The sequence below is a fragment of the Fusarium keratoplasticum genome, chromosome 7 (genome assembly GCF_025433545.1).
Source record: "Fusarium keratoplasticum isolate Fu6.1 chromosome 7, whole genome shotgun sequence".
NCBI lineage: Eukaryota > Fungi > Ascomycota > Sordariomycetes > Hypocreales > Nectriaceae > Fusarium > Fusarium keratoplasticum.
Window position 1 is genome coordinate 1,093,375 of NC_070535.1, and position 23,467 is coordinate 1,116,841.

The window sequence follows — 23,467 nt, forward strand, 5'->3', positions numbered from 1 at the left end:
TTCCGCCATTTGGTCCGGGTCTACCCCAACTACGAGTATGCTCGACCGGCCCAGCAAGCGGAGCAAATACTAATTGGAGGCTTCATCTACACCATGAGTTATAAGGGGGGCTCCCACGTCTCTAGAACAGAGGCAGAGTTCATTATTCTCCCGCACACCTTGGGAGTTATAGAACCTAATTAAATACCCCTGCAATTCAAGCAAGAATGAAATTCAAGACTTTACGGATGTTCTTGGAATTATCACGCGGTAGGTGCAATCCCCTCCAATCGCCGCCGTGAAACGCTTCTTCCCACAAAGCCAACGGATGCACAAAATCATAATCTCCCCTTTGGCCAGACATCGCCTTCAAAATCTTCGTCATACCATGATGCGAGTAAAGTAGCCATTTCTTCCCCTCATTCATTTCCAACTCTTGCCTCGCGAATTCGAGGACATTTGCAGCAATCCCGGCTGCAATCGGTGTCGCGAATGACGAGCCAGAGATGTAGACATTTTTAAGTTCACCATGGCTGTTGCGATCCGGCCATCGCATCTTGATATTGTAGCCAAGAGTCGCAAGATTCAGACCGCCCTCGGGGTTTGGATTGGTCCTTGTCCCCGTGCCGCTCCAATCTGTGGCATGGACGGCGATGACCCCTTTTTTCCTCGCCGGCCATGCGCGTCGTTCATAAGGCCCCGGATTCCCAGCAGCAGCAAAGACGAGCTTGCCCTTGTCCAGGGCCTGAGTGAGCTCCTCGTTAATATCATAATGCTCCTCAGAGAGTGCTAGAGATATCGAGATAATATCGACGTCCCAATGCTCTACGGCCCATTTGATGGCCTGCTTCTTAGTAAGTAACTGTCAAAAAGGGATCTGAGGAATGCCTGTTAGTGAATGACCAAGATTATCCCACTGGCACAGGGTTGTGCCGTAGGTCTTGGGCTCATAATCATTTAGAGGCTCGTTGAAAACGGGAATCTGTGGCATAAAGTGAAAAGATGGGGGTTCGTACCTCAGCGATGCGGTGCACCTGATTCTTCGGCATTATCTTCTGGTTTGAGATCTTTGCAATGTAGACCTCGGCTTCCGGTGCTACAGTCAATAGGAGGCGGGTGACCATAGTCCCGTGTCCGATTTGATCTTCACAATTGTTCGGATCTGAAGAAGTGAAGTTCCGATAACCCTGAATCTGTTCATTAGCATTTGCTGCCACGATTTCTGCGTCTTCCTCTCTAACACCGCTATCAATGACTGCTATCCGGACTTTCTGTCTACGCCATGGGTTAACGTCATCTGAGAGTGTAGGATTCTGAAGTGTGCTGATATAATTGTCCGTGAATTTCGCCATGTTTGCCCAAAATTTCTTCTCATGTGGGCTGGCTAGGTGTTAGTAAATCTACGAAACTCCTTGCTCACTCTCAAGGGGGCTAACGGCTCTGACCTTTTTTCTTCAGGCTCATCGTAGTTAACAGATAAGTCGTATATAGACGTGGTATTTTCCGGTTGACTTGAACTATCCAACGCAGCTTGATCGGACGAGGGCATTGCCGTCAATGTGGATTTAGGCAACTCGGGATTGCCGAGATACCTATGCAATGGTTTTACTATGTTCTCGAAAACATAAGCCTGGATTCGTTCCGGTCTGTCCTCGGCATCGGCTTCGATGCGCCCAGCGTCATTCAGGCAGGCCTTGAGAGCCGATGTGAATTCGGAGTCCACTGGCCTGAAGTTATCGCGGATATACTGCAGGAGTTGAAGGCGGAGCTGTTCCTTAGATGGCTGTAGCTTGCCACACTGGGAATTGGGAAGCCTTTTCCAGTTGTGTATCTCGATCAATAGCCTAGCGAAGTCCAAAAGCTGGGTATCACAGTGAAGTCCCTTTGTCGGCTTTTGAACGGAAGACTCCCCCTGGAGGCGCCATGACATGTATGGCCGTGTTTTGTCGACAATCTTCTGAGTGCTAGGATCCCTGAGAAAGAATATCCCTGTTTTTGTATCGGGATCAGCAGAGTACCATATCACTCTTCTCCAATCGCCACTAGACATATGAAGCAATGACAGGGCCAAGTTTAAGCAAAGCCAGTCCCTTTCCTTGGGCAGGAACGTCTCGGCGTTCGAGAGACGTCGGGTCTCGTAGCCAGATTCACCTTGCTCCATGAGGCTTGCTAGCGATACTATCGGCGTGACCGAAGAACTGGGCTCCTTAGAAACATCAAGCTGTATGGGACCCAAGCTCTCTTGCGTGCCTTCCACTACTGAAGTGTTCTCAGTCTCGGGACCTTGAGTCCGGGTTTCTTTGAGCAAAAGACTCAATTTTGTCTTGTCGAGAATAGAAGTCTTGATGAAACTACAGCCCTTCTCTTCTCCATGAGTCAGTTCCCTGTCCAGTTCATCAGCCAAATCGCTATATTGCATACACAGTAGCACAAACTACCCACCTTATAAAGGTACATTTACTCTCTACCCAGTAAGATCGCGCACAATCATGTCCATTTGACAGGTACAGATCAAAGAAAGGCCGTGATCCATGATCCATCGGGTCAACAAACCCTGTCAACTTCAACCGTATGAAATGTTTCTCGTCGCAACAGCTCAGCTGCTGAACGAGAGCTGTGTACAAAGCCTGTAAGCACCTTCGAATGCTTTGTGTCAACAGCTCGCCGGCGTGAAGCCCAGACTCAACTACGCCGTTGGTTGGAGACTCTGGATCTGACGAAGCTCCGATCTCCGTTCGCAGTATACTCTTAGCGAGAGTTTCGGAAGCCTTTATAACTTCATGAGCTTTTGCAATAGCTTCTTTATTGTTCCGATGATGTGTATGGCTGCCCATTGCGAGCATCGTCTGGATCTCTTCAACGCGGTCCGCTGTTTGTTTCTGGGACTCTTCAGAGACCTCGCCGTCATTGAATTCTTCGAGGTAGACCCCGGCGATTTGGATGTCAATCTTCGCAAGTTCCGCGGCTGTTCTAAGCAAGAAATCGGCGGGGCTCAGATCGTTGGGAGAAATTCGCCCTTCCTGGGGGCATGGTGGAATAGCGCTAAGGGCACCGTCTGAAGCCTTATTGCCAACATCACGCCCTGTCGAGGGTGTGACACCAGGCTCGAATTCCACCTCGGCTTGGTCGGTGTCGCGGCTTTGCGGGATGGCGACTGCGACAGGTACCTCGTACTCTGTCCTCCAGTCCGTCGCTTGCTGGGCACTGGCCTCAGAGATAGTGCCTTCCTCTGGGCTTATGACTACACCGCGTTCTCGCGCTGAATCGAGACCCTGTTGAAAATCTCTACCCAGTTCCGACGCTGTATTTGAGATAGACGTCGCGAGATCAAACAAGAACCTTGAAGGGATGGACATGGTGAAAAGCGTTGGTGGCTCGACAATGCACTCCCGTGTGTGATTCAGTTTTGACTAGAGCAGAGTCAATCACGAGAATAGTGTAGCCGACTTGAGCGGGGCAATGCCCGATGCCGGGGGGCAGTGGTCGCTCCGTTAGTGGAATAATCTAGGATCCTAACGCATACATTATCCTTGGACGAGATAAGGGGCCTGTGTGGCTGGGTGCAGAAAGAACCAATAATGCTTTTCGGTGCTAAGCACGCGACCAAGCCACTGCTGCAACGTAACAGTGCCTGCCGGAGTCAGGATGTCCCATAAAGGAGGTTACCTTGCTCTTTTTTAGCTCATGCTTCTTCGAGAACTCCGAAAAAAAAAACCCTTCTATTCAAGTCGTCTCAGAGGCCGAAGCTATCGTCTACCATCAGGAACCATTCTCTATATTCTATATCATGGTTGCAAGCACTCCTGAATACCACATACTCGGGAAACGAGTCCCGGTCAATCGATTGCGGCTCGGGACGATTATACCTAGCATCCAGGTGTTGACAAGGCTCAATCCCGGCAAAGAACCCACGATTGACGGGAAACGGCTCGATTACTGGCACGATACCGTTTTCAAAGCCACTAGGGATGATGCGCTGAAAGGAGAAGCCGGAGTTGAACTCAAGGTTGCCGCTCTTGAAGGCGTTGGCGGCGAAGGTAAAGTCGACGGCGAACGCGGCAATATCGACAAGTACAGCTTCAGCGCCATTGACACTCTCGAGTTTGAATCCGTGCAGAAGGACTACAACGATGCCGGCCAAGCTGAAGGAGTGCAGACCTTCTTGAAGAAGTCGAAGTATCGCCCTGTCTTCTACATCACAGGCATTAAAGTTGGCAGAGTCCCAACTGACGAAGACTCTGGGCCAACATTCGAGGCTACAAGGGTGAAGAAGCTCGGAGGAACATTGAGCTTGGGAGTCAATATCCCATCTCTTGCCTCGATCGGGCCGAAGACAAGTGGATCCAAGAACTTGACGATTACTCAACAATACAGAGAGCACAACGACCGCATCTTCGCAATCAGGGTTAGGAAGTTGCAGTATAAGAAAACGGGATTCTTTGGTCCTAGAGAGTGGGTCGACGAGCCAGCTAACGATGGTGCTGAAATGGTTGGCGAGGACAGAGAAGAGCAGGAGGAAGAGAAACCGGAGCTCGCTTTTGACGAAGTCGAAGAGGTTGGTCTTGAGGAAAAGGAGCTGAAGGGCTACGAGAAGATCACAGAGACAAACAGAAGCGGTCAACAAGTTACCTACGTGGTTCCTAAGGGTTGGTGATCTTCTATGTAGCAGGCGCTGTCAGCATTATGAAGTGGTCCGGATCATCTGCTTTTGGAACACCAGCGGTGATTGCCTCTTTGGAAGGCTGTGGGGGATGCGGATGGAGCCAAGATGCCTGTGCGGACGAGATTGCTTTTGTGTTCAAGCGGTAGTTTAATTGAGAACCCTCATTTGCACACCGACGAACTCCTCTAGAAGTCATACAGGAATCCGATACAACGCGTAGACATTCTAGGTGCTCACCAAAGAACTAGAACTAGAACATGAGATTTGTCACAGCATCGGATACCTCCAGCGAAGCACCCGACGCACAAACAGAAACCCCCACCGCAGCTGAGCGTCTGAACTCGCCTCTTCATCCCGTCGTGGTCGGATGGGTAGTTCCCTGCAGTCTGGTATTCGTACAATGGCCGGTGTGGGGCAATCGGCGTCTACACGCAATGCGACAGCACAGACGGATACAAAAGAGACAGGTCGTCTTGAGAAGATTAAAAGCGTAGGCAACTTGTACAGGCTTCGCTCGCGAGCCGAACAATTGCGTGACACTCTTGGAAATGGGAAAGCACCTCTGGTGTCAGATTGGGGTTCCAGGTCAAGACGAGCCGGTTCAGTGAGCAGCACGAGCCTCCACAATTCTCTCATGGCCACGACGAAAGCACCAGCTGATCCAGGGAATGGGCGAGGTCCGTTCAGGCCGAAATCTGATGTGCAGAATGGATTGGGCTCCAGTCTGCACCCAATTTGTAGATTTCGCCCATTGGGTTTTTTATTGTCATTTTCATGCAAACGCATTGTGCTGATATGCATGAAGTCAGCTCGGTGAGCCCTCCGTTAACATTGCCGAGTATCGGCATGTCGTGAGCCAATTCGGTGCTGCCAACCTGCAGCCATATCACACGTATAGCGAATTATCAATGGCCAGCAGCCGCCGGAACTTTTTGGTGGCTGCAGGTTTGGGCATGAAAGCAATTACTTTCCCATTCCTCAAGTCATGGCACCATAAGACGATGTGTGGTGAAAGCCGTGCCGTCTTGAATGGAAGGTTGGTTTGGTGGTGGATAGGCAGGTACTTCCAAGGCTGCATTGGCGGGGCGAAAACGAGAAGAACAGGCCATTCACCTTCGCTGACCGAGCCACCCAAGATTTCCAGGTACTTCGACCATGCGCTCAACCGTGGCTCGGAGTATAAACGATGACTCCGGCGCGCAGGTGCGCTCCTTGGCCCAGGGTATGGGGGATAGTACTGCTATGACTTTGATAGCCAGTTCAGCTCCGCCTGGCGATTGACCACCCCTTTGCATCACCACTTGTGCTAGGCATATGGGGTTCGGGCCGTGCCTAGTGCGGACTGGTAATGCTAGAACTGGCTGGCGTCGGCCGCGGGGCATCGTCTGGCTCGAGCTAACAAGGCTTACTTGGACTTCGCGATCAGCACGCAGACGGCAGGGCTTCTGGGAAACCTGGGCGAAGTCACTCCAATTTATCTCCCCACCTAGGCAAAGGGTACGCGACAGTACAAGACAGATGCCAGGGATTGATGCCCTGTCGCGGGGCAAGGAGTCATCGCGCAGCCTTGTCTTCTAAGCGAAATGCCCGATTCGCGTCCCGCTACCCTGGGGCCATCGAGCTTCACCAATCCCGGAACGCATGGACGGCAAGATCAGGGGTCAGGAGTCATGCCATACTGCTAGTAAAGGCTCGAACGGATGAACTGGACACCGTCGTTCTACCTTCCGCTTATCCTACAACAACCGAGAACGATCACACATCGCAGACCAAAAAACCAGGGTGAAGAGGAGGCTGCAGGTCGACAGCCACAACAAGGGAAGTTGGTTGCGGCGCAGCAGCCGCCGCAGCTTGCGGACATTCAGCCAGCATTACCCGCTTTCCTCCCTCGCAACTTCGCATCTTCTTAGAACTGCCACATTTCTTTGGAGAATGCGTCACGCACAAATGTGATGATCTCCGCCGACCCGAGCTCCCTTTCCTACCGATTCTATAACGCACCGCTGATGAGGAGATTGCGAGCGAGATTTCCGCGGCGGAAACAGCATCAGACTGGCGGCAATTCGCCGGAAATTCATCAACAGCAGGAGACAAGCCACGGTCACGACCCGCCTGGTCCTCCATCGCGCCACGACACAGACCTCCGGCCACCCTCTGAGAGCACTCCAGTTCCCTCCTTCCCGGATGGAGTTGAAGTCTTGCACGACTGCCGCGACGCCACGATCGACATCTGCTTTGTCCACGGTCTGACTGGCAATCGGGACAGCACCTGGACCGCCCATGGGCAGTCCAAACCCTGGCCCGAGACGCTCCTGCCGCCCAAGCTCAGCAAGGCTCGCGTACTCACGTACGGCTACGACGCGTACATCGTGCGGAAATCGGTCGCATCGACAAATGGGCTGATCGATCATGCCGCGAACCTCTTGAACGACCTGTCGACCGACAGAGCCTGTTCCAATGCGTCCTCTCGACCGCTAGTCTTTGTTGCCCACAGCCTCGGCGGCCTCGTCTGCAAGGAAGCCATTCTTCTCTCCCGAAACAACCCCGAACCACATCTCCGGGGCATATTCGACTGCACTAAGGGCATCGTATTTCTGGGCACGCCTCACAGGGGATCCTGGATGGCCGACTGGGCCAGGATACCGGCTTCAGCCCTTGGGGTCGTCAAGTCCACCAACAAGTCGTTGCTGAAGATCTTAGAGACAGACGACAAGTACCTCCAGTCCGTTCAGGATCGGTTCTGGTCTATGGTACGGGAACAGCAGAAGGCCGGCCGAGATCTCGAGGTTACGTGCTTCTTTGAAGAACTGCCCTTGTCTGGGATCGGAAAAGTCGTCTCCAAGGACTCGGCTACCCTTGAGAGTTACAACGCGATCAGCATCCACGCCAACCATAGCAACATGGTCAAGTTTAGCTCCGTGGACGATAATGGCTTCAAAAGGCTACTTGGCGAGCTGATTAGATGGGAATCGCAAATCAGGAACTCAGCTGCCAGGCAACCAAGACGACCGATAGAAGAAGCCCCGATAAAAAAGTCGGCCAACTCGTCCTTCAACAACTTTGGCCCCGGCGACCAACTCAACGCTCCTGGCGGTACTGTGAACAAGAGCACAGGCAGTGGCAACCAATTTCCTGGGGCTGCTTTCTCTGGGTCAGTGCAATTCGGCAAGGAGGGCTCTCGAGAGCATGTATCTGAGGATATCTAGGCAGACGTCGATCAAGGTGGCTGCAAATCCAATCCGAGGCATATACATAATATGTCACATTGCCTTGTGATTCATCTTCGTTTGATTCATTTCTTTAAACCTAACGCCATCGAGGAACTGACTACCCTGAAGCCATGGTACCAAACACACAATAACGCCTGCTCGCACTTCCTAGATATCAAGACCTAGCTAACAATGGATGACGTGCTGAACCCGACTTCCACCTCACGGTAGTGTGAGGGGCTCTCCAACGTAGTCCTTCTCAAGTCGGATTGTTGCCAAAACTCACAGACCCAGAGAAAGTAGCCCCAGGGAAATGGTTGCCACTACCTGTGCTCTTGTTCACGGTACCGCCAGGAGCGTTGAGCATGTCGCCAGAGCCATAGTGCGTAAAAGTATCGCCCAACCCCTCCTTTGGCAACGATGGTTCCATCTTCTCGATCGCTTCGCGCAATCCCTTAACCTGATCTTGGATCGCAAAGTTCTCGGCCAGGGCACATACGTCATTCATCATCCCCACCACCAAGACCTCCACCGTCTGTCCATTGCCCTCTTGTCTCACGGCGGCTTCGTAAACCTTGAACCTCCAAGTCTCCGGTGCCTTAGCGACGGCCTTAAATATGCTCGCGGAGCTGTTTGCTTTGGTGTTGCACGCCCACACGGGGCTCATGGCGCTTTGAGGCTCTTTGGCTGAGTTGCGTTGGGCAGCTTGGAGAGCCTGGTTGACAAGCAGCAGCCCTCGACCCGCTTCATGGAAAGCCTCCGGGAGGCCATTGTCATCTTTGATATCGTTGTGATGATGAATGACTTCCTCGAGAGTGGTGATCGTGCTCGAGATCAAGGCTGTGACGATGGCTGCCATCCTTAGATGCAAGACGAGATCGGGGCTGTGGATATGCTTCGATGCTGCCAACGGCTGGGACACTTATTAGCTGTCGATATTTCTTCCCAAGAGTCAGGTTTTGACGCCTACAGAGCATATTGCGAGAAGGCGAGCTCACGGAATATATCAGAACTGATAGGATTAGCGAAGGGGAAAGGCAGAGCGCTTACTCTGCAGAGCGTTGAATAATAAAGACGTCTGGCTGCCTCTCTCTGTAGGAGGGTGTGAGCGCCCTGCAGTATCGCGCATGGGCAGTCTAAGTTAGATTCTCATTTGCTAGGTGGGTGTTCACGGCTGAAAATGTTGCTTGATCAGCTTCCCTCTGAGCCTGCGCCACCACCAAAAAGTTCTCGACAGTCACTCGCGTTTGATCATTTGCTAGATGTGTGATGTGACTTGCAGGTTGGTAGCGCCGAATTGACTCAGGACATGCCGATGCTCGACAATGGTAACTGATTGGCGTGAAAATGAGAATAAGGGAAGCCAACGGCTGAAAAATCCGACTCGGGAGATTGGAGGAGCGTGCTGCACTTGACCGCCTCGTCCTTGTCTGACCCTCCAATCTGACGCCAGAGGTACTTCCCCGCTTCCCAAGAGTATTAAACTATTATTCGGTTCGTAAGCGAAACTTCTACATGTTTCACGCGTAAATCTTCTCGAGACGACCTAACTCTCGTTTTTATCCGTCTAATAGTGCCGTCACATTTCCGCGAAGCCCCATCGGCAACAGCTAGCCACCCCCAGCCTCCACGCCCCGCGGTGACTGCCAACGAATAACCCGACGGGCTGACCTCCTTGTCTTCGCCGTTTCTAGGTGGCTTCGCATCTGGTCACGCATCGGTGTCCTTCTCGGCAGAGACGAGGAGATTTGGCAGTCCGGTTCTCAACCTACGTCTCCTCCAGCCGGAGCTATAGGCCTTGGTAAGCCCTCGGACAGATCATATGCCTGGTACGACTCCGCTCTCGGCCTTCTTCAATTGATCTAATGTGCCTTAGACAATGGAGAGAGCCAGACGGCCTCGGGTTGATGGGTTACAAGAGGAGACGGAACACGCTGGGCCGTCTTCCCAAGGCTCGTCCTTCAACAGTTACAGCTCTGCGAACCAATTCAATGCTCCTGACGGTACTATCAACAACAGCACAGGCCCTGGCAACCACCTCACTGGGTCTACCTTTAACGGGCCTGTGTATTTTGGTAAGAGCGGGCGTTTTCGACGGCAGTATAGAGATTCTCAACTCACCATATCGTCCAGGCACAAAGGAACACTTTGATCCGTTACAAGAATGCGGAAGATCGCTGGCTTTTCCAGAAATAGACAGTCGGTCCAACGATATCGATGCCGCCGCTAAAGGAACGTGTGAGTGGCTGCTTCTGCACAAAACATACAAAAGCTGGACCTCTTGTGATCGAGGTCTGCTCTGGATTAAGGGGAAGCCCGGCTCTGGGAAGTCGACGCTGCTGCGATACGTTCTAAATAATGTTATGGCAATACCCAACATCAGAGAGAGCGCCTTAATCCTCTCATTCTTCTTTCATGGTCGCGGTACCGAACTCCAGAGGACACCGTTCGGTCTCTTCAGGTCGCTCCTTCACCAGTTCCTACGCTATGTCCCTGAGGCACTAACAGACTTTGTGGCCGCCTTCCAACAACGGTGCGAAACTGTTGGCAAGCCGGGTGAAAAGTGGCAGTGGCATCCGCACGAGCTGCAGCGCCGCTTCGAGTCATCGCTTCTGAACGTCTTGAAGACTCGCCCACTCTGGTTGTTCGTCGACGCGTTAGACGAATGTGGCGAAGAGAACGCGAGAAAGTTAGTCAAAGAGTTCAAGTCGTTACTCGAGACGGCCCCATCCATCGAGTTGAAAAAGTTCCGCATCTGCTTTACTTGTCGTCACTACCCGATTCTGGCCCTGGATGGTGTGTTCGAAATATGGGTAGAAAAAGAAAACAGCAAGGATATATCGACTTTCGTGCAAGCTGAGCTCTCTTCGTTCCGTGAACGGACATCATCGACGATTCCGGACTTAATCATGAAACGCGCCAACGGCGTTTTCCTGTGGGCGAGGCTTGTGGTGAAGCGAATTCTGGATCTTGAGCTGGAGGGTGCAGGATTGAAGCAAATTGAGGCCGTCATCCTTTCGGTCCCCCAAGAGCTCGATGCCTTATACCGCCAACTCATCCAAAGCATGAGCCCGGACTCGCTGAAACTCATCCAGTGGATCTGCTTTGCCACGCGGCCTTTATCACTGGAGGAATTGCGATGGGCTATGCTTGTCGAGGCCGATTGCCCACACCGGTCATTGTTTGAATGCCAGAACGCGGGAGATTACCCATCCGATGACGACCGGATGAAGAGGCGAGTTCAGACCCTCAGCTGCGGTCTTGCCGAGGTCACGTCTCCAGTCCATCAAGGACTTTTTCGTCGAGAAGGGTCTATCGGCTCTGGACGAATCCAGTTCATCCACCAGTCCGTCAAGGACTTTTTCGTCGAGAAGGGCTTGTCAGCTCTGGACGGGAGCCTGAGCATACGCCCGTCAACAGCCATCTGGCTCGTGACCGCGGTTTTCCTGCACTACTTCCCGAGAAGGCTCCTGTCGAGTCATGCTTTCCATTTCCCTATTGTCTTCGCCATCTCAGCTTTCTGGCGACACGGTGTGTTGGCCGGGACCGCCAAACCTGATGTTGTCGTCGGAATCGCACACCATCGGCTTTCTAAGATCTGCCTACGCTACTTGGCGATGGAGGAGATTAGTCGGTTAGCAAGTCATAAACGTGACAGCATAATATCCGAGTTTCCTTTCCTGCATTACGCCACGGCTTCGTGGGTGGCACACACGAAGCAAAGTCATGTTAGAGGTGTCCTTCAAGAGGATCTGCTGGAATGCTTCACCTGGCCTTCAAACACTCTTATGGAACGATGGGTGTGTGTTTATAGGATACTAGAGCAATATTCTCGTGACTGTCCGCTGGAAGGGACCAGTCTGGTTCACGTTATGTCGAGGTATGGAGTGGCAGGGGCGTTATGGGCCATTTTGAAAAGGGCGGACCAAGTTGGCATTAATATCGATGCCAGAGATTCGGATGGCCGGACGCCGTTGTCGTGGGCCGCCGAGGGAGGGCACGAGGCCGTCGTGCGGCTGCTCCTCGACCGGGGCGCCCACACCGAGGTGCCGGATAAGGAGAGCCGGACGCCGCTATGGAGGGCCGCCGAGAAGGGGCACGAGGCCGTCGTGCGGCTGCTCCTCGACCGGGGCGCCCACACCGAGGTGCCGGATAAGGAGAGCCGGACGCCGCTATGGAGGGCCGCCGAGAAGGGGCACGAGGCCGTCGCGCGGCTGCTCCTCGACCGGGGCGCCCACACCGAGGCGGCGGACAAGGGGGGTTGGACGCCGCTGTTGTGGGCCGCTGCGATGGGGCGCAGGGCCGTCGTGCGGCTGCTCCTCGACCGGGGCGCCCACCTCGAGGCGGCGGACCTGGAAGGCCGGACGCCGCTGTTGTGGGCTGCCGAGAAGGGGCACGAGGCCGTCGTGCGGCTGCTCCTTGACCGGGACGCCCACGCCGAGGCGGCGGAAATGGACGGCCGGACGCCGCTGTGGTGGGCCGCCGCGGGTGGGCACGAGGCCATTGTGCGGCTGCTCCTCGACCGGAGCGCCCACACCGAGGCGGCGGACCTGAAAGGCCAGACGCCGCTGTTGTGGGCCGCCGAGAAGGGGCACGAGGCCGTCGCGCGGCTTCTCCTCGACCGGGACGCCCACACCGAGGCGGCGGACGTGGACGGCCGGACGCCGCTGTGGTGGGCCGCCGCGGGTGGGCACGAGGCCGTCGTGCAGCTGCTCCTCGACCGGGGCGCCCACACCGAGGCGGCGGACAAGGGGGGTTGGACGCCGCTGTTGTGGGCCGCTGCGATGGGGCGCAGGGCCGTCGTGCGGCTGCTCCTCGACCGGGGCGCCCACATCGAGGCGGCGGACAAGGGGGGCCGGACGACGCTGTTGTGGGCTGCCGAGAACGGGCACGAGGCCGTCGTGCGGCTGCTCCTCGATCGGGGCGCCTAGATCGAGGCGGCGGACAAGGGGGGCCGGACGACGCTGTTGTGGGCTGCCGAGAACGGGCACGAGGCCGTCGTGCGGCTGCTCCTCAACCGGGAAGCCCACACCGAGGCGGCAGACGAGTGCGTAGATTTTTTTTTTTTTTTTTTTTTTTTTTTTTTTTGAAAACGGTCGGGCAAATACCGACTAAGAAGCTCGATCCTCGCTTGGTAGTCGCGTCGAATAGCTTTGATTGTGTCCGGGTCGATATGCTGCCTTCCATTCCACGATGTTGCGAAGAACCTCACCACAGGATTAGCAAAACTCTGGAGCGGTTTCCAGCTTCGACGTACCTTACAAGGTCTGTTACAGTTATATAATATTGTGGACCGGTATCAGACGAAGGATCGACTGGCTTAACCTTAACATACGGAGTTCCAGAGACTTTCTCCATCCCATAGACAGGGATCTTTCCACACAACAGGCCGTGGAAAGTATACGGTGGCACGACTTGTTCGTGAACTTATCGGGCCATATCTAAGATTCCTCTATCCAAGTCCGCACCTGCAGCTCGAAATTAAATGATCTTGGACTAATCGGCTCCCGCTGTGAGTATGTAGCTAAAAGAAGCCTGCACGGCCACAGGCCTCACAGTTCCCTCCGCGAGATATGCCGCGTCATCACATTGTTGCCGTGTCACGCATATGTGGACCGCAAAGAATTGATTAATAGCATTTTCGGCGGAGTAGACAAAGAGATCCATCATAGAGGAGGATAGTCTCATGCAATAAGGGGTGCGACATTGAAACCGTCAATGGCGGAAAGCATCGTATCTAAGCGAAAGGACAGAAGAACGAGATGGTGAGGTGAGATCTTGGGGGTCGGAGGCCCCTGTCGTGTCGGCCCAACAATTTTCCTTTCCGAACTTGACCCTAACCGCCGCCATGACGTCAATGTCTCACTCAGGCCAGGCTCATACGGCGTCCTCGACACACCCGAAACAAAGACTTTCCAGGTGCAGAGCGAACGCTATTTAACATTGAGGGTAGTGCTTGGCTTCAACCGCTATCGGATGAGAAGCAGGCTTAGTGTTGAAGATATTAAGGAGGGCGAGGAATCTATTGCATATGAGGCAAGCGTAAGAAGATATATACGCATTAAAGTATATTAGACATGAGGAAAACAAGAGATCCACGCGCGCCTGCTCCCTCGACAGTTCACGGAAACATTCTGGCAGGTTAATAAGTTCGTCTCTGGTGGTGGTAGTAGTAAAGGAGGAAGAAACTAGCGATGGAACTCAGGGGGAGAGATCACTTCAAATATCCGCTACTCAACACAGGAGATCACCCGAGTTTCTTTAAAGAATGCTTTGCTACGACCAATGCTTCTATAGCGACGAGACTATTGGGCAAGACCGATGGCATCGGGCCATAAGTTAGTCGGTTGGGCGCGGGCTATTATCACAAGCTGGAAACTAAGACCTTGACCAAGAGACTGGTTTACCGATTGGTCAAATACGGCGATATTAGACTCATGAATAGGTTGGCTGCATACGAGTTATGTGATGATTTATAAAAAGGGGGCTTTGACCGAGAGAAGGCCTTGCCAGCGTCAACTGCCACATCCAGCACTCCCGTAAGGTCATGATCAATGGACATGGGCGACAGCATCGGGGTCATGTCTTGGCAGGATAGGTTCAGGTTATTATCATACCCCAGATAGCAAGTTGTTGACCATGAGACTGGGTTCACTGATTGGTCTCCTGTGAGGACTCGTATCATCTCTTGTCTTTCCAGGGTCGTTTGACACGGTCAGCACCTGCCGAACTTGAAAAGCTTCTCCTCCATCTCCATCACAGATGATCAAATGCTGAAGGGCCTATTTGCTAGGCTTCCAGACAGATGTGCCGTCTTGCTAGAGGACATTGGTGCCGCGAGAGCCACATGATCTAGGGACTCTATCCCTGAGGATTTAGATAGCGACATAGATACGAGATCTCGAAAGAGAGGGGTGACTCTCTCAGACCTCCTGAATGTTCTCGGTAGATAGCAGGGCTACGCTTAAGTCTGGAGAGGTTGGCCATCTCGTGAGGCTGCAAAACAGCCATTGAACGGCGCAACCGCGATCACTAGTCTGTTTGTCCAGTGTAATTGTGGAGCAACGAGGGAGAATCGCATTCGTGTATAGTCTCTAACCGAGTATATGCTGTCTAATATGATTCCCGACCCCGTCCATCCACATATCATCACATGGCAGACCAGATCTAATCCTATCCTCAACAGTCGTAGACAGATGAACACACACCCTCAGGAGTCTTGTAGGGACGCAGTCGAGGGCTGCAGAAGCCAACACCTTGAATGTAGAGTTGTCTGTCTTGCTGTGGTCTTTTCTGTTCAGTTGATTAGCTCTGCACCAACTAGGATATACGATACTACATACACAAATGTCTCGGCCACGTTTGAGTAGATTGCTAACAGGAATACCGACGGCCCTACAAGCTCTTCCCAGCGCCCACCGATCCTCTTGCACTCCGATATCTTGCTCCTTGTTGACAGAGCTGCGGGACCCGCTCCTTGGGCTCTGAGATAGATGTCGATTGCCAGGCTAGAGTTGACACGGCCACTGATCGACGGGATTAGTCCAACTTTTCTATCGGCTTGAACTCTGCCTTCCAGTGCACCGAGGAATCTCGACAGCTGCACATAGCCGAATCCGGACGGTAAAAATTCGCCTTCTCTGCCAGATATTACGTTGTTTAGAGCGTTGACCGCCGTAGACACGTTGAGGTTTGTGACCGGCACTTTGGGTGGAATCATTGTCTTGCGGAGAAGGGACTCCCAAGCACTAAGGGTTTGTCTCCAGGTTTGGCCAAAGCATTCCATCGCATCATTCCTAATAAATTTAGGAGAAAACGATATGGTTTGCGTCAACGACCTCTTTCTTTTGGCTCTTTTCCTGATGGAGGTGCGACTGCCTGGATGAGTATCAAACAAATGGACCAGAGACGACGACGACGTTGACAAAGTCGGCATAGTCCTCAGAAGTGACTTGTACGAGTTGCCATCGTTCTTGCGTCTAGCTCCTTGCAGTCTCGTTGCTGCATTCCGAGGATGTCCACGCGCCATGGTTTGCGCTTTGGGGGTCATCTGCACGAGGCCAGAAAAACCCAGACTTCTACGACGACCGACCCGAAGGAATGACTTTTACGAATGGTAGCCATGCATATATAGTGATATCGTTCCTACTTTTCGTTCAACGCAGGCATTTAATTTCAGCATTTTATTTTAGCATCGCCTGCAAAATATAGATGCACGCCGGAATCTTTCCATGCTAATAATGATAGTAAAGGCAGTATTAAATTTGATCCTGGGAGCTGGAGTGTGAGTGGGGGGCCTGAGTGAGGTGAACAGGTACTCAAGTAAGGCGATGAGGTACTGGACTGAGGTGCGGGTGGGGGGCTCCAGCGATGGTTGAGTAGGTGCTCCAAAGTGGTGCGGGTGGGTGCTGCAGGAAGGTTGTTGGTGAATGCTCCAGAGAGGCCTCAGTGGATGCTCCAACAAGACCTCAGTGGGGACTCCAGCGAGGCATCAGGCGCGTCAATGGGTGTTCGGTAGGGCGCTCCAGCGAGGTATCAGCATGGCGCTCCAGCGAGGTGTCAGTAGGGGTTCCAGTGAGGTGTCAGTAGGGCGCTCCAGGGAGGGTCGGCGGGGCTTCCAGAGAGGTGTCAGTGGGCGCCCCAGCCAGGGCCCCAGTGAGAGTACTCCACTAAAAGTAGCAGGTTACAGTTAACACATGTGAATTTTAACGCGCATTGTATAAGGCGAGTGATCTCAGACTGGAACATCGAAGAACCTATCCACCAGACCAGGGCTGGGTTGCCAGACTACCTAGATAACTTTGATCAAAAATAACTCGATCGAACCAATATTGTTTCCTAATCAACGCCGTCCACTTGACATGGAAACTCAACCGCTTGAGTCGAGGATGTCTCTGGCCTGGAAGGCTGGTCGTCGTTGTTGAATGAAGCGTCTAGATTTGCGGCGGATATAGCTAGGGAGATAACGAAGCGATCTGGTTGAGGGGCTAGCAAATGTTAATATGAAAAGCCTCTGATACTGCCAGGGTTGAGCATTTCTAGTCGGACTTGGCCACAAGTGATCGGGTCCAACGGGCTCCAGATCGGGCGTAGACCTCCGGGTGTGGACCTCCGCGCCCGGGCTGGGCAGATGCCCTGCTTCCGTGATCCACTTGACAGCCTTGCGCCCCGATAGCTCCAGAGTAGAGTAAAGGCTTCCTTGATCCCAGCTTCAAACTCAGTATGACCATCTCGTCTAGAGTCTAGCAGCTCGTAGGAGTGGGAACCAAAGCGCAGAGGAATTATACGAGGATTTGCCCAGATAAACTTTGAAGTTCTTTGAGGGTTGACGAGCTCCGCGAACACAGCGCGGGAACGTCGCGGCCCGTGCCTTGCCCGCTTATCTGGGGATAGTAGCAGCTGTGAGAGGCTTGGCAAGAATCCAACTCCGCCCCGCCACAGCCTCGTTAGGCATCTACTACAGTACCTGTCGGCAGATCCCCCTCCCTCTTTAATACCTTCGCCTTGGGCCATTGATCTGAAAGCTCGACTGCACCAAAAACACTGCTCGACCTTCAGAACATCATCGCTTGCCATGGCTGAGGCGGTAGGCCTCGCCGCAAGCGTCATCGCTATCATCGACCTGTCCACCAAGGTCACGAAGCTCTGTTCTGACTACTACACCGCCGTCAGAAGCGCTAGGGACGACATCACACGCCTCCAGAGTCAGCTGGGCAACCTAGACGAATGCCTCCAAGGAGCGCAGCGTCTTCTCAATGACCCGAATAGTCAATCGCTTACAACGTCACAAAAATTGAAAGACTCTGTCGATGGCTGCACGTCGGAGCTGGTCCAAATGCAGAACAGGCTGGATCCGGGCAAGGCCCGCAAGGCGATGCGCCGTTTCGGGCTTCGTGCCCTCAGGTGGCCGTTCGATAGCAAGGAGGTTAGCGGGATCATCTCTAGCCTGGAGCGCTACAGCCAAACCATCATATGGTGTCTGCAAATCGATCAGACGTGAGTAGACGCGCCATCCAGAGGCCTCGGCAGAACCGGCTAACACCATCGCAGTACCATCCTGCTCGACATACAGCAGAAATTCGAAGGCGTCTCGCTCCAACCGCGCACGGATAAACCAATTGCTCGCAAACCCTGCTTCTGCGTCCCGTTCGACCGAGACCCCGACTTCGTCGATCGGCCGGATATTCTTACATGGCTAAGGGAGCAATACACAGGTTCCGCCGGTCGCATAGCCCTCGTGGGCATGGGCGGGTTTGGGTACGGGCCACCGCATGAACTCCCTTCAAGGGCCGCCTTTGTACTGACCGACCAAAGTAAATCACAGGTTGCCATCCAATTCGCGCATCACATCCACGACGAAGCACCGCAAACCAGCGTCTTCTGGGTTCACGCGAGTTCGAAGCCGAGATTTGAAGAGGCCTACAGGTCTATTGCACAAAGGCTAGAGTTGCCGGGGCGAAATGATCCCAACATCGACGTGCTCGGGCTCGTCCGTGACTGGCTGCAGACCAAGGAAGCTGGCTCGTGGTTGATGGTCTTGGACAATGTGGATGATGTCAACCTCTTTCATCCCAGCACCAATGCCAGCGGGAATAAAGCAGCGAACCAAATAACGGACGAGAACGCTGTCGCAAAGAGCGATCAGCGGCCACTCGCGGCATACCTGCCAAAGCGCCGCAGTGGAACCATCCTCGTCACATCACGTAGCATGGACGCTGCTGAAAAGCTGACAGGTAGCCAGAAGGCTACCTACCGGATCTCGACCATGGATGATGCCCAAGGCCTTCACCTTTTCCGGAACAAGCTCAACGGAGACTTTGACAGGGATGCCGCTGCTGACCTTCTCCGGGCTCTGGACTGTATCCCGCTGGCCATCACCCAAGCGGCGGCGTACATCAACCGTCGCATCCCCCGCGAATCAGTGAAAACATATCTGGATGCCTTCCGGGAGAGCGACAAGAAGAAGGGCAGTCTCCTCAACAGAGACGCGGGGGATCTTCGGCGAGATGAGACCGTCTCCAACTCGGTGGTTACGACATGGCAAGTCACCTTTGAACAAATACGCCACGAGAGACCATCTGCAGCGAATCTGCTTTCCTTTATGAGCTTCTTTAATCCGCAGGGCATTCCTGAGTTTGTGCTTTACGACTATGATACCGATCCGACGGAAAATATGGATAGAGATGCAGGTAGTGACGACTTTGAGGATGATCTTGATGTCCTCCGTGGCTACTCGCTCGTATCTGTGACAGCAGCACAAGATGTGTGTGAGGTGCATTCCCTAGTCCAATTTTGTATACGAGCTTGGATATCCATAGTGGACGATGAGAAACGATGGAGACAGGTGTTCTTGCGGTCCATATCCAGACATTTCCCAAGTGGCGCATTCGAGACATGGCCAACTTGCCAGTTGTTACTTCCTCACATCGAGTCTGTATTAGAGGAGAAGCCGCCAGATGAGGACTTGCAGAACTGGGCCCGTTTGCTGACGAATTGTGCATGGTATATGTTGACTATCGGCAACTACACGGCGGCAGAAAAATTAGGCGGGAAAGCAGTCGAAACGAGGACCAAGGTGCTTGGAGAGGAGCATCCCAATACGCTGGCGAGCATGTCTAACCTGGCGTCGACATTTAGCAACCAAGGTCGATGGAAGGAGGCGGAAGAGCTGCAGGTGGAAGTGATAAAGACGACGAAGAGAGAGAGAGAGAGAGAGAGATTTATTTAACGCCAAGGGAGCGCAGGGCGCTCCAGCCTCCCGAGGGGCATGTGGCGTGCAGAAGGCTATCTGATGGCTAAGGTAAGTCATAGGATATCCTGCACATCTGGCCTAGTAGCTAGGAAATGTTGCGATCCGCACCCGTGGGCTCCTTCATTCGAGCTCGTGTTCGGTCTAGAAAAAGGTGTTATGGGGTCTTGAAGTCAAGGTCGGAGGTCGTTGAGAAAGCTCTCAAAGGGCTGCTAGGGTTGCTAGCGGAGAAAGAAAGGGGTCTGCCGGCTTAGGTCTTGAGAGACGGTGGGCAGATTGTCTTGAAGAACCCAGTGGTCTTCAGGAAGGCCGCGTAGTCCTCGGGACTAGCTATCAAGCGTAGCCAATAGTCCCTTGTGCTCCTTGGCTTGGGCTTGAAGACCGGCCACTGCTGCTGTAGCTGCCTGGTTTTCCGGCAGTAGACGAGATGCTCCGGGGCTCTCAGCCCTCCGCATGAACAGCGTTTACTATCTTTGTGTTGGAACCGGCGATGGTACCAGTCGAAATCGCCGTGCCCTGACCTTGCGGCCAGCAGGTTGTGTAGTGTCGGGCGAGGGAGGTCTAGTTCCTTCGGGCAGGCTAGGGAGGCTGTGAGACCTAGGTCTCGATAGCCTCGGCAGGTCGGGGCTGTTACTTTCCACCAGTCTGAGAATTGGGCCCTGATCTTTGCCTTTCTCAGGCCGCCGATTCCGGCTATCGTAGGCGGCGCCTGTTTATCTTCCGGTAGCCCAGCTCCTGCCTTCGCTAGCTGATCAGCCTTCTCATTTCCTTCGATGCCCTGATGTCCTGGAACCCAATGGACCTGGACCCGGGTTGCGGCCGCCAGCTGCTGGAAGTCTAAGAAGGCCTCTTGCGAGCTTGCTGGGGCCTGTCCTAATAGTCCTTGGATAACCGATGTGTTGTCAATGCATACGTGGATCTGTGTGTCTTGGTTGATCTGCCGGGCTCGTCGGAGTCCATAGCGGGCTCCCTCTGCCTCTCCGTCGAAGACTTCTGCTAGGCCGAGCCGGCCTTTTCCTTCTCCGACCTTCCAGCCTGCTCGATAGATGACATAGCCCCAGCCGACAGCCCCAGCGGGGCCCTTCGACCCGTCTGAATAGACTATCAAGTGATCGCCTGGGACCGTCTCAAGCCAGGATCGGAAGGTCTTGGCCCTTTCCTCCTTGGTCTCTTTCTCTGCCAGTGTTGTCGGAGGCGGCAGGTATCTCTTAGGCAGCAGCTTTAGGCGCGGGGGTCTAGGAAGCAGTCTAGCTGCTCGCTGTATCCTTGTTCGCGCTGGCTGAAGCTCCCCGTAGCCCCTGCCGCGAGGAAAAGGTCGTCTCGCTACCCTATGTGTCAGAGGGTGGTCTTCATCAATGGACCTAAGCCGCTGGCTCAGTCTTAGCTGAACGCCTTCTAGGGCGATCCTTGCTGTAGGGATTCCGGCTTCCTTGTAGAGTGCCGGGGTTGGAGCCGTCCGCCAGACTGGGAGGATGGCTTTGATCGAGGTGTTGATGACGCTCGTAACCTCGTCTAGCAGGTGTTCCTGCCGGGTTGCGATGACCGGATCCAAGGTCAGGCTGGCGTTCCGTCTAGTCTTCGAGGTTCCTTCGTACCAGACCTCTGCCCCGTATAGCAGGCTCGGCAGTACGCAGGTTAGGGCTGCCTTTCTGAGGGAGCTTGCTGGAGGGCCGCGTTGGGTGTTGGCTAGGCTTCGTAGATGGCTAGCAACTATTCTTGCCTTGGCTGCCCGTTTCTTTACGTGATCCGTGAACTTCAGCTTCCGGTCAAACCAAACGCCCAGCCATCGGACTGCTTGGTCCTTGCTGGGGCAGATGGTAAAGTCATATTCCGGCGCCGAGACCTCTAGAGCCTCGTCTGATCTAGCCCTTGTGAAGAAGATCAGGTCTGCCTTATCCGGGTCAAAGGTGACCTTATTATCCGTTCCCCAGTTGAGGATCTGACGGAGGTCTTGGCCTAGTAGGTCAGCGTTTCCTTGGAGGGTCTTTTCCGTTCGAACTATGCAGATGTCATCTGCATAACCGAAGCGGTGTACTTGATCTTCTAGACAGATATCCGCAATATAGAGCAGGAAGAGGATTGGAGATAGCGGCGATCCTTGAGGCAACCCGCATTTAATAGGGCCGGCTGGTGTTACCGTGTCGTCTAGCCGGATACTAGCCTGCCTGTCATCCATAAAGGAGCCGACAAGCCTAACGAGGCTCCGCGGCCAGCCCTGCTGGAGAGACGATGAAGAGAGTGCTTGGAGAAGAGCATCCCGATACGCTGACGAGCATGAACAACTTGGCCATTACCTGGAAAGGCCAAGACCGTACTAGAGATGCTTTGGACCTGATGCGAAGCTGCGTTGTCCTACTAGAGCGAGTGCTTGGTACAGACCATCCGCATACAGCGTCATCGGTGGCAGTTCTCGCTGAGTGGGAGAACATGAGCGACTTATCTGGAAAGGAATAATTTTGAATTGACAACATGAAGGGATGCATATGAACAGTAATGTACGGGCAGGCCCAACCCGCCTCGGTGGGGATCGGGATCGGTCTGTGGTCCAGCACCGCTCAAGGACACATGTAAGCCGGGACAATTCGTAGAACCCCGTACCCACAAATAGCTGCGCTGATGCTGGCTAAAATTCCTCCGTCGTGCTGAGCTTAGCCGTATCGTAGCCCAAGTCTCAAGACAACATGTAGCCATAATGCGGTCATAGTATAGTGGCTTAATGAAGCTTCCCTCTTGCATTTTCGCCGCTTGCTATCTTTCCCCTCAATCTTTTGCATGGTGGTCCAGTGTTGCTTGACCCTACCCGCTGAGCATTTCAATCTCGGCAATAACGTGGTCTGATGGCATGCCGTCGATAGCGGAGACAGGCGAGAGAGGTAGGGCGGGCTGGAAGCTGACAACCATCACTGCGAAGTGGGATGCACCGCGGCAAATAGGCTGATCGTTGTGCCTTGAGGCTCACGGCAACGCATGGCGTTCTCGGACTAGAGGATGGCCCACACATTGTTATCTACACTAGAGAACCACTGAGACGTTTGGGTTGGCTTCGGAAGGGACATAAAGGAGCAATCAATGAGCTAGAATTCGACCCTCTTTGTAAGAAACTAAAATGGTCTATCAAGACCTAAAATATTGTTCCCCCATCAAGCCTCCCCCCTATTCTCTTGCGACATGATGCACCTGCCGCTTGTTTGCGATGACAGACACAGAGCGAGCGCCACCCTCTCAAAGTGGTGTTTCGTTCCAGTCGCCGTACAGTAACATGAGCCGATGAACAAGGACAGATTCTAGAAGCTTGATAGGGCCTTCCTCCCACCTCTTCGTGCCGTTTTGTCGCGTCCCTTGCCATTCCCCCTCACTGTGTTTTGCATGATGGTCCAATGTTGTTTTACCGCATCCACTTGGCGCTTCAGTTTCTCAGGAACGTGATCAGATGGTGAGCCGTGATACTCTGGGCGAATTTGAGTCGGCCAAGAAGTACTGTCCACTTGCGGCATTGAGCGCTTTTGGGCTCTGTGTTGTCGTCGCTGTCGCTGTCGTCGTTATCGGCGCTAGTCCACTCGCCAACTTGCGAGTGAGAACTCGTCTTGAGCTTGAGAGACTCCACCTCAGGGGCCAGGAAGCTGAGTTGCCTGCCCTGGCTATCAGGTTGCCCGGCCAAGCCTTCGAGCAGCTGCTTGGCCTCATCCTCAAGGGGCTGCTGACATCGGCGAGGGAAATGCCGCTGCCTGTAGGGGCTGGGGATGAGGTGACTCGGGGGCAGGGAGTCGTGGGAGCCGTAGACTAGCTCCCTCTGGGGCTCGGCCCGGTAGGCTCGTACTCCTGTAGGCAGGAGTAGGTGGATGCCATCTTTAGTCGTTTTGGTGATGG

At 53.7% G+C, this 23,467-nt stretch overlaps 7 protein-coding genes across 7 annotated transcripts; 4 read left to right on the forward strand and 3 right to left on the reverse strand.

The window, feature by feature from the left end:
• Positions 1 to 196: 196 nt before the first annotated feature.
• On the reverse strand, positions 197 to 3,335 carry NCS57_00950600 (uncharacterized protein; the record flags this gene model as incomplete). Its single annotated transcript, XM_053059278.1, has 4 exons — positions 197 to 823; positions 996 to 1,359; positions 1,425 to 2,363; positions 2,422 to 3,335. 4 exons carry the CDS (start codon positions 3,333 to 3,335, stop codon positions 197 to 199), a joined length of 2,844 nt encoding a protein of 947 aa, XP_052911349.1.
• A 308-nt stretch (positions 3,336 to 3,643) lies between these two features.
• On the forward strand, positions 3,644 to 4,633 carry NCS57_00950700 (uncharacterized protein; the record flags this gene model as incomplete). The annotated part of the gene is made up of 1 exon (XM_053059279.1): positions 3,644 to 4,633. The coding sequence occupies exon 1, from the start codon at positions 3,767 to 3,769 to the stop codon at positions 4,631 to 4,633; it is 867 nt and encodes a 288-aa protein (XP_052911350.1). The 5' UTR covers positions 3,644 to 3,766.
• A 1,961-nt stretch (positions 4,634 to 6,594) lies between these two features.
• NCS57_00950800 (NACHT-sigma domain-containing protein) lies at positions 6,595 to 7,848 on the forward strand (the record flags this gene model as incomplete). The annotated part of the gene is made up of 1 exon (XM_053059280.1): positions 6,595 to 7,848. One exon carries the CDS (start codon positions 6,595 to 6,597, stop codon positions 7,846 to 7,848), a length of 1,254 nt encoding a protein of 417 aa, XP_052911351.1.
• A 262-nt stretch (positions 7,849 to 8,110) lies between these two features.
• On the reverse strand, positions 8,111 to 8,980 carry NCS57_00950900 (SesA; the record flags this gene model as incomplete). Its single annotated transcript, XM_053059281.1, has 3 exons — positions 8,111 to 8,764; positions 8,822 to 8,844; positions 8,902 to 8,980. The coding sequence occupies 3 exons, from the start codon at positions 8,978 to 8,980 to the stop codon at positions 8,111 to 8,113; spliced, it is 756 nt and encodes a 251-aa protein (XP_052911352.1).
• Positions 8,981 to 9,730: 750 nt separating this feature from the next.
• NCS57_00951000 (NACHT-sigma domain-containing protein) lies at positions 9,731 to 12,782 on the forward strand (the record flags this gene model as incomplete). Its single annotated transcript, XM_053059282.1, has 2 exons — positions 9,731 to 9,926; positions 9,985 to 12,782. 2 exons carry the CDS (start codon positions 9,731 to 9,733, stop codon positions 12,780 to 12,782), a joined length of 2,994 nt encoding a protein of 997 aa, XP_052911353.1.
• Positions 12,783 to 14,945: 2,163 nt separating this feature from the next.
• On the reverse strand, positions 14,946 to 15,571 carry NCS57_00951100 (uncharacterized protein; the record flags this gene model as incomplete). Its single annotated transcript, XM_053059283.1, has 2 exons — positions 14,946 to 15,144; positions 15,195 to 15,571. The coding sequence occupies 2 exons, from the start codon at positions 15,569 to 15,571 to the stop codon at positions 14,946 to 14,948; spliced, it is 576 nt and encodes a 191-aa protein (XP_052911354.1).
• Positions 15,572 to 17,332: 1,761 nt separating this feature from the next.
• Positions 17,333 to 19,692, forward strand: NCS57_00951200 (uncharacterized protein; the record flags this gene model as incomplete). Its single annotated transcript, XM_053059284.1, has 5 exons — positions 17,333 to 17,847; positions 17,902 to 18,108; positions 18,166 to 19,118; positions 19,170 to 19,531; positions 19,663 to 19,692. Exons 1-5 carry the CDS (start codon positions 17,426 to 17,428, stop codon positions 19,690 to 19,692), a joined length of 1,974 nt encoding a protein of 657 aa, XP_052911355.1. The 5' UTR covers positions 17,333 to 17,425.
• Positions 19,693 to 23,467: the final 3,775 nt, after the last annotated feature.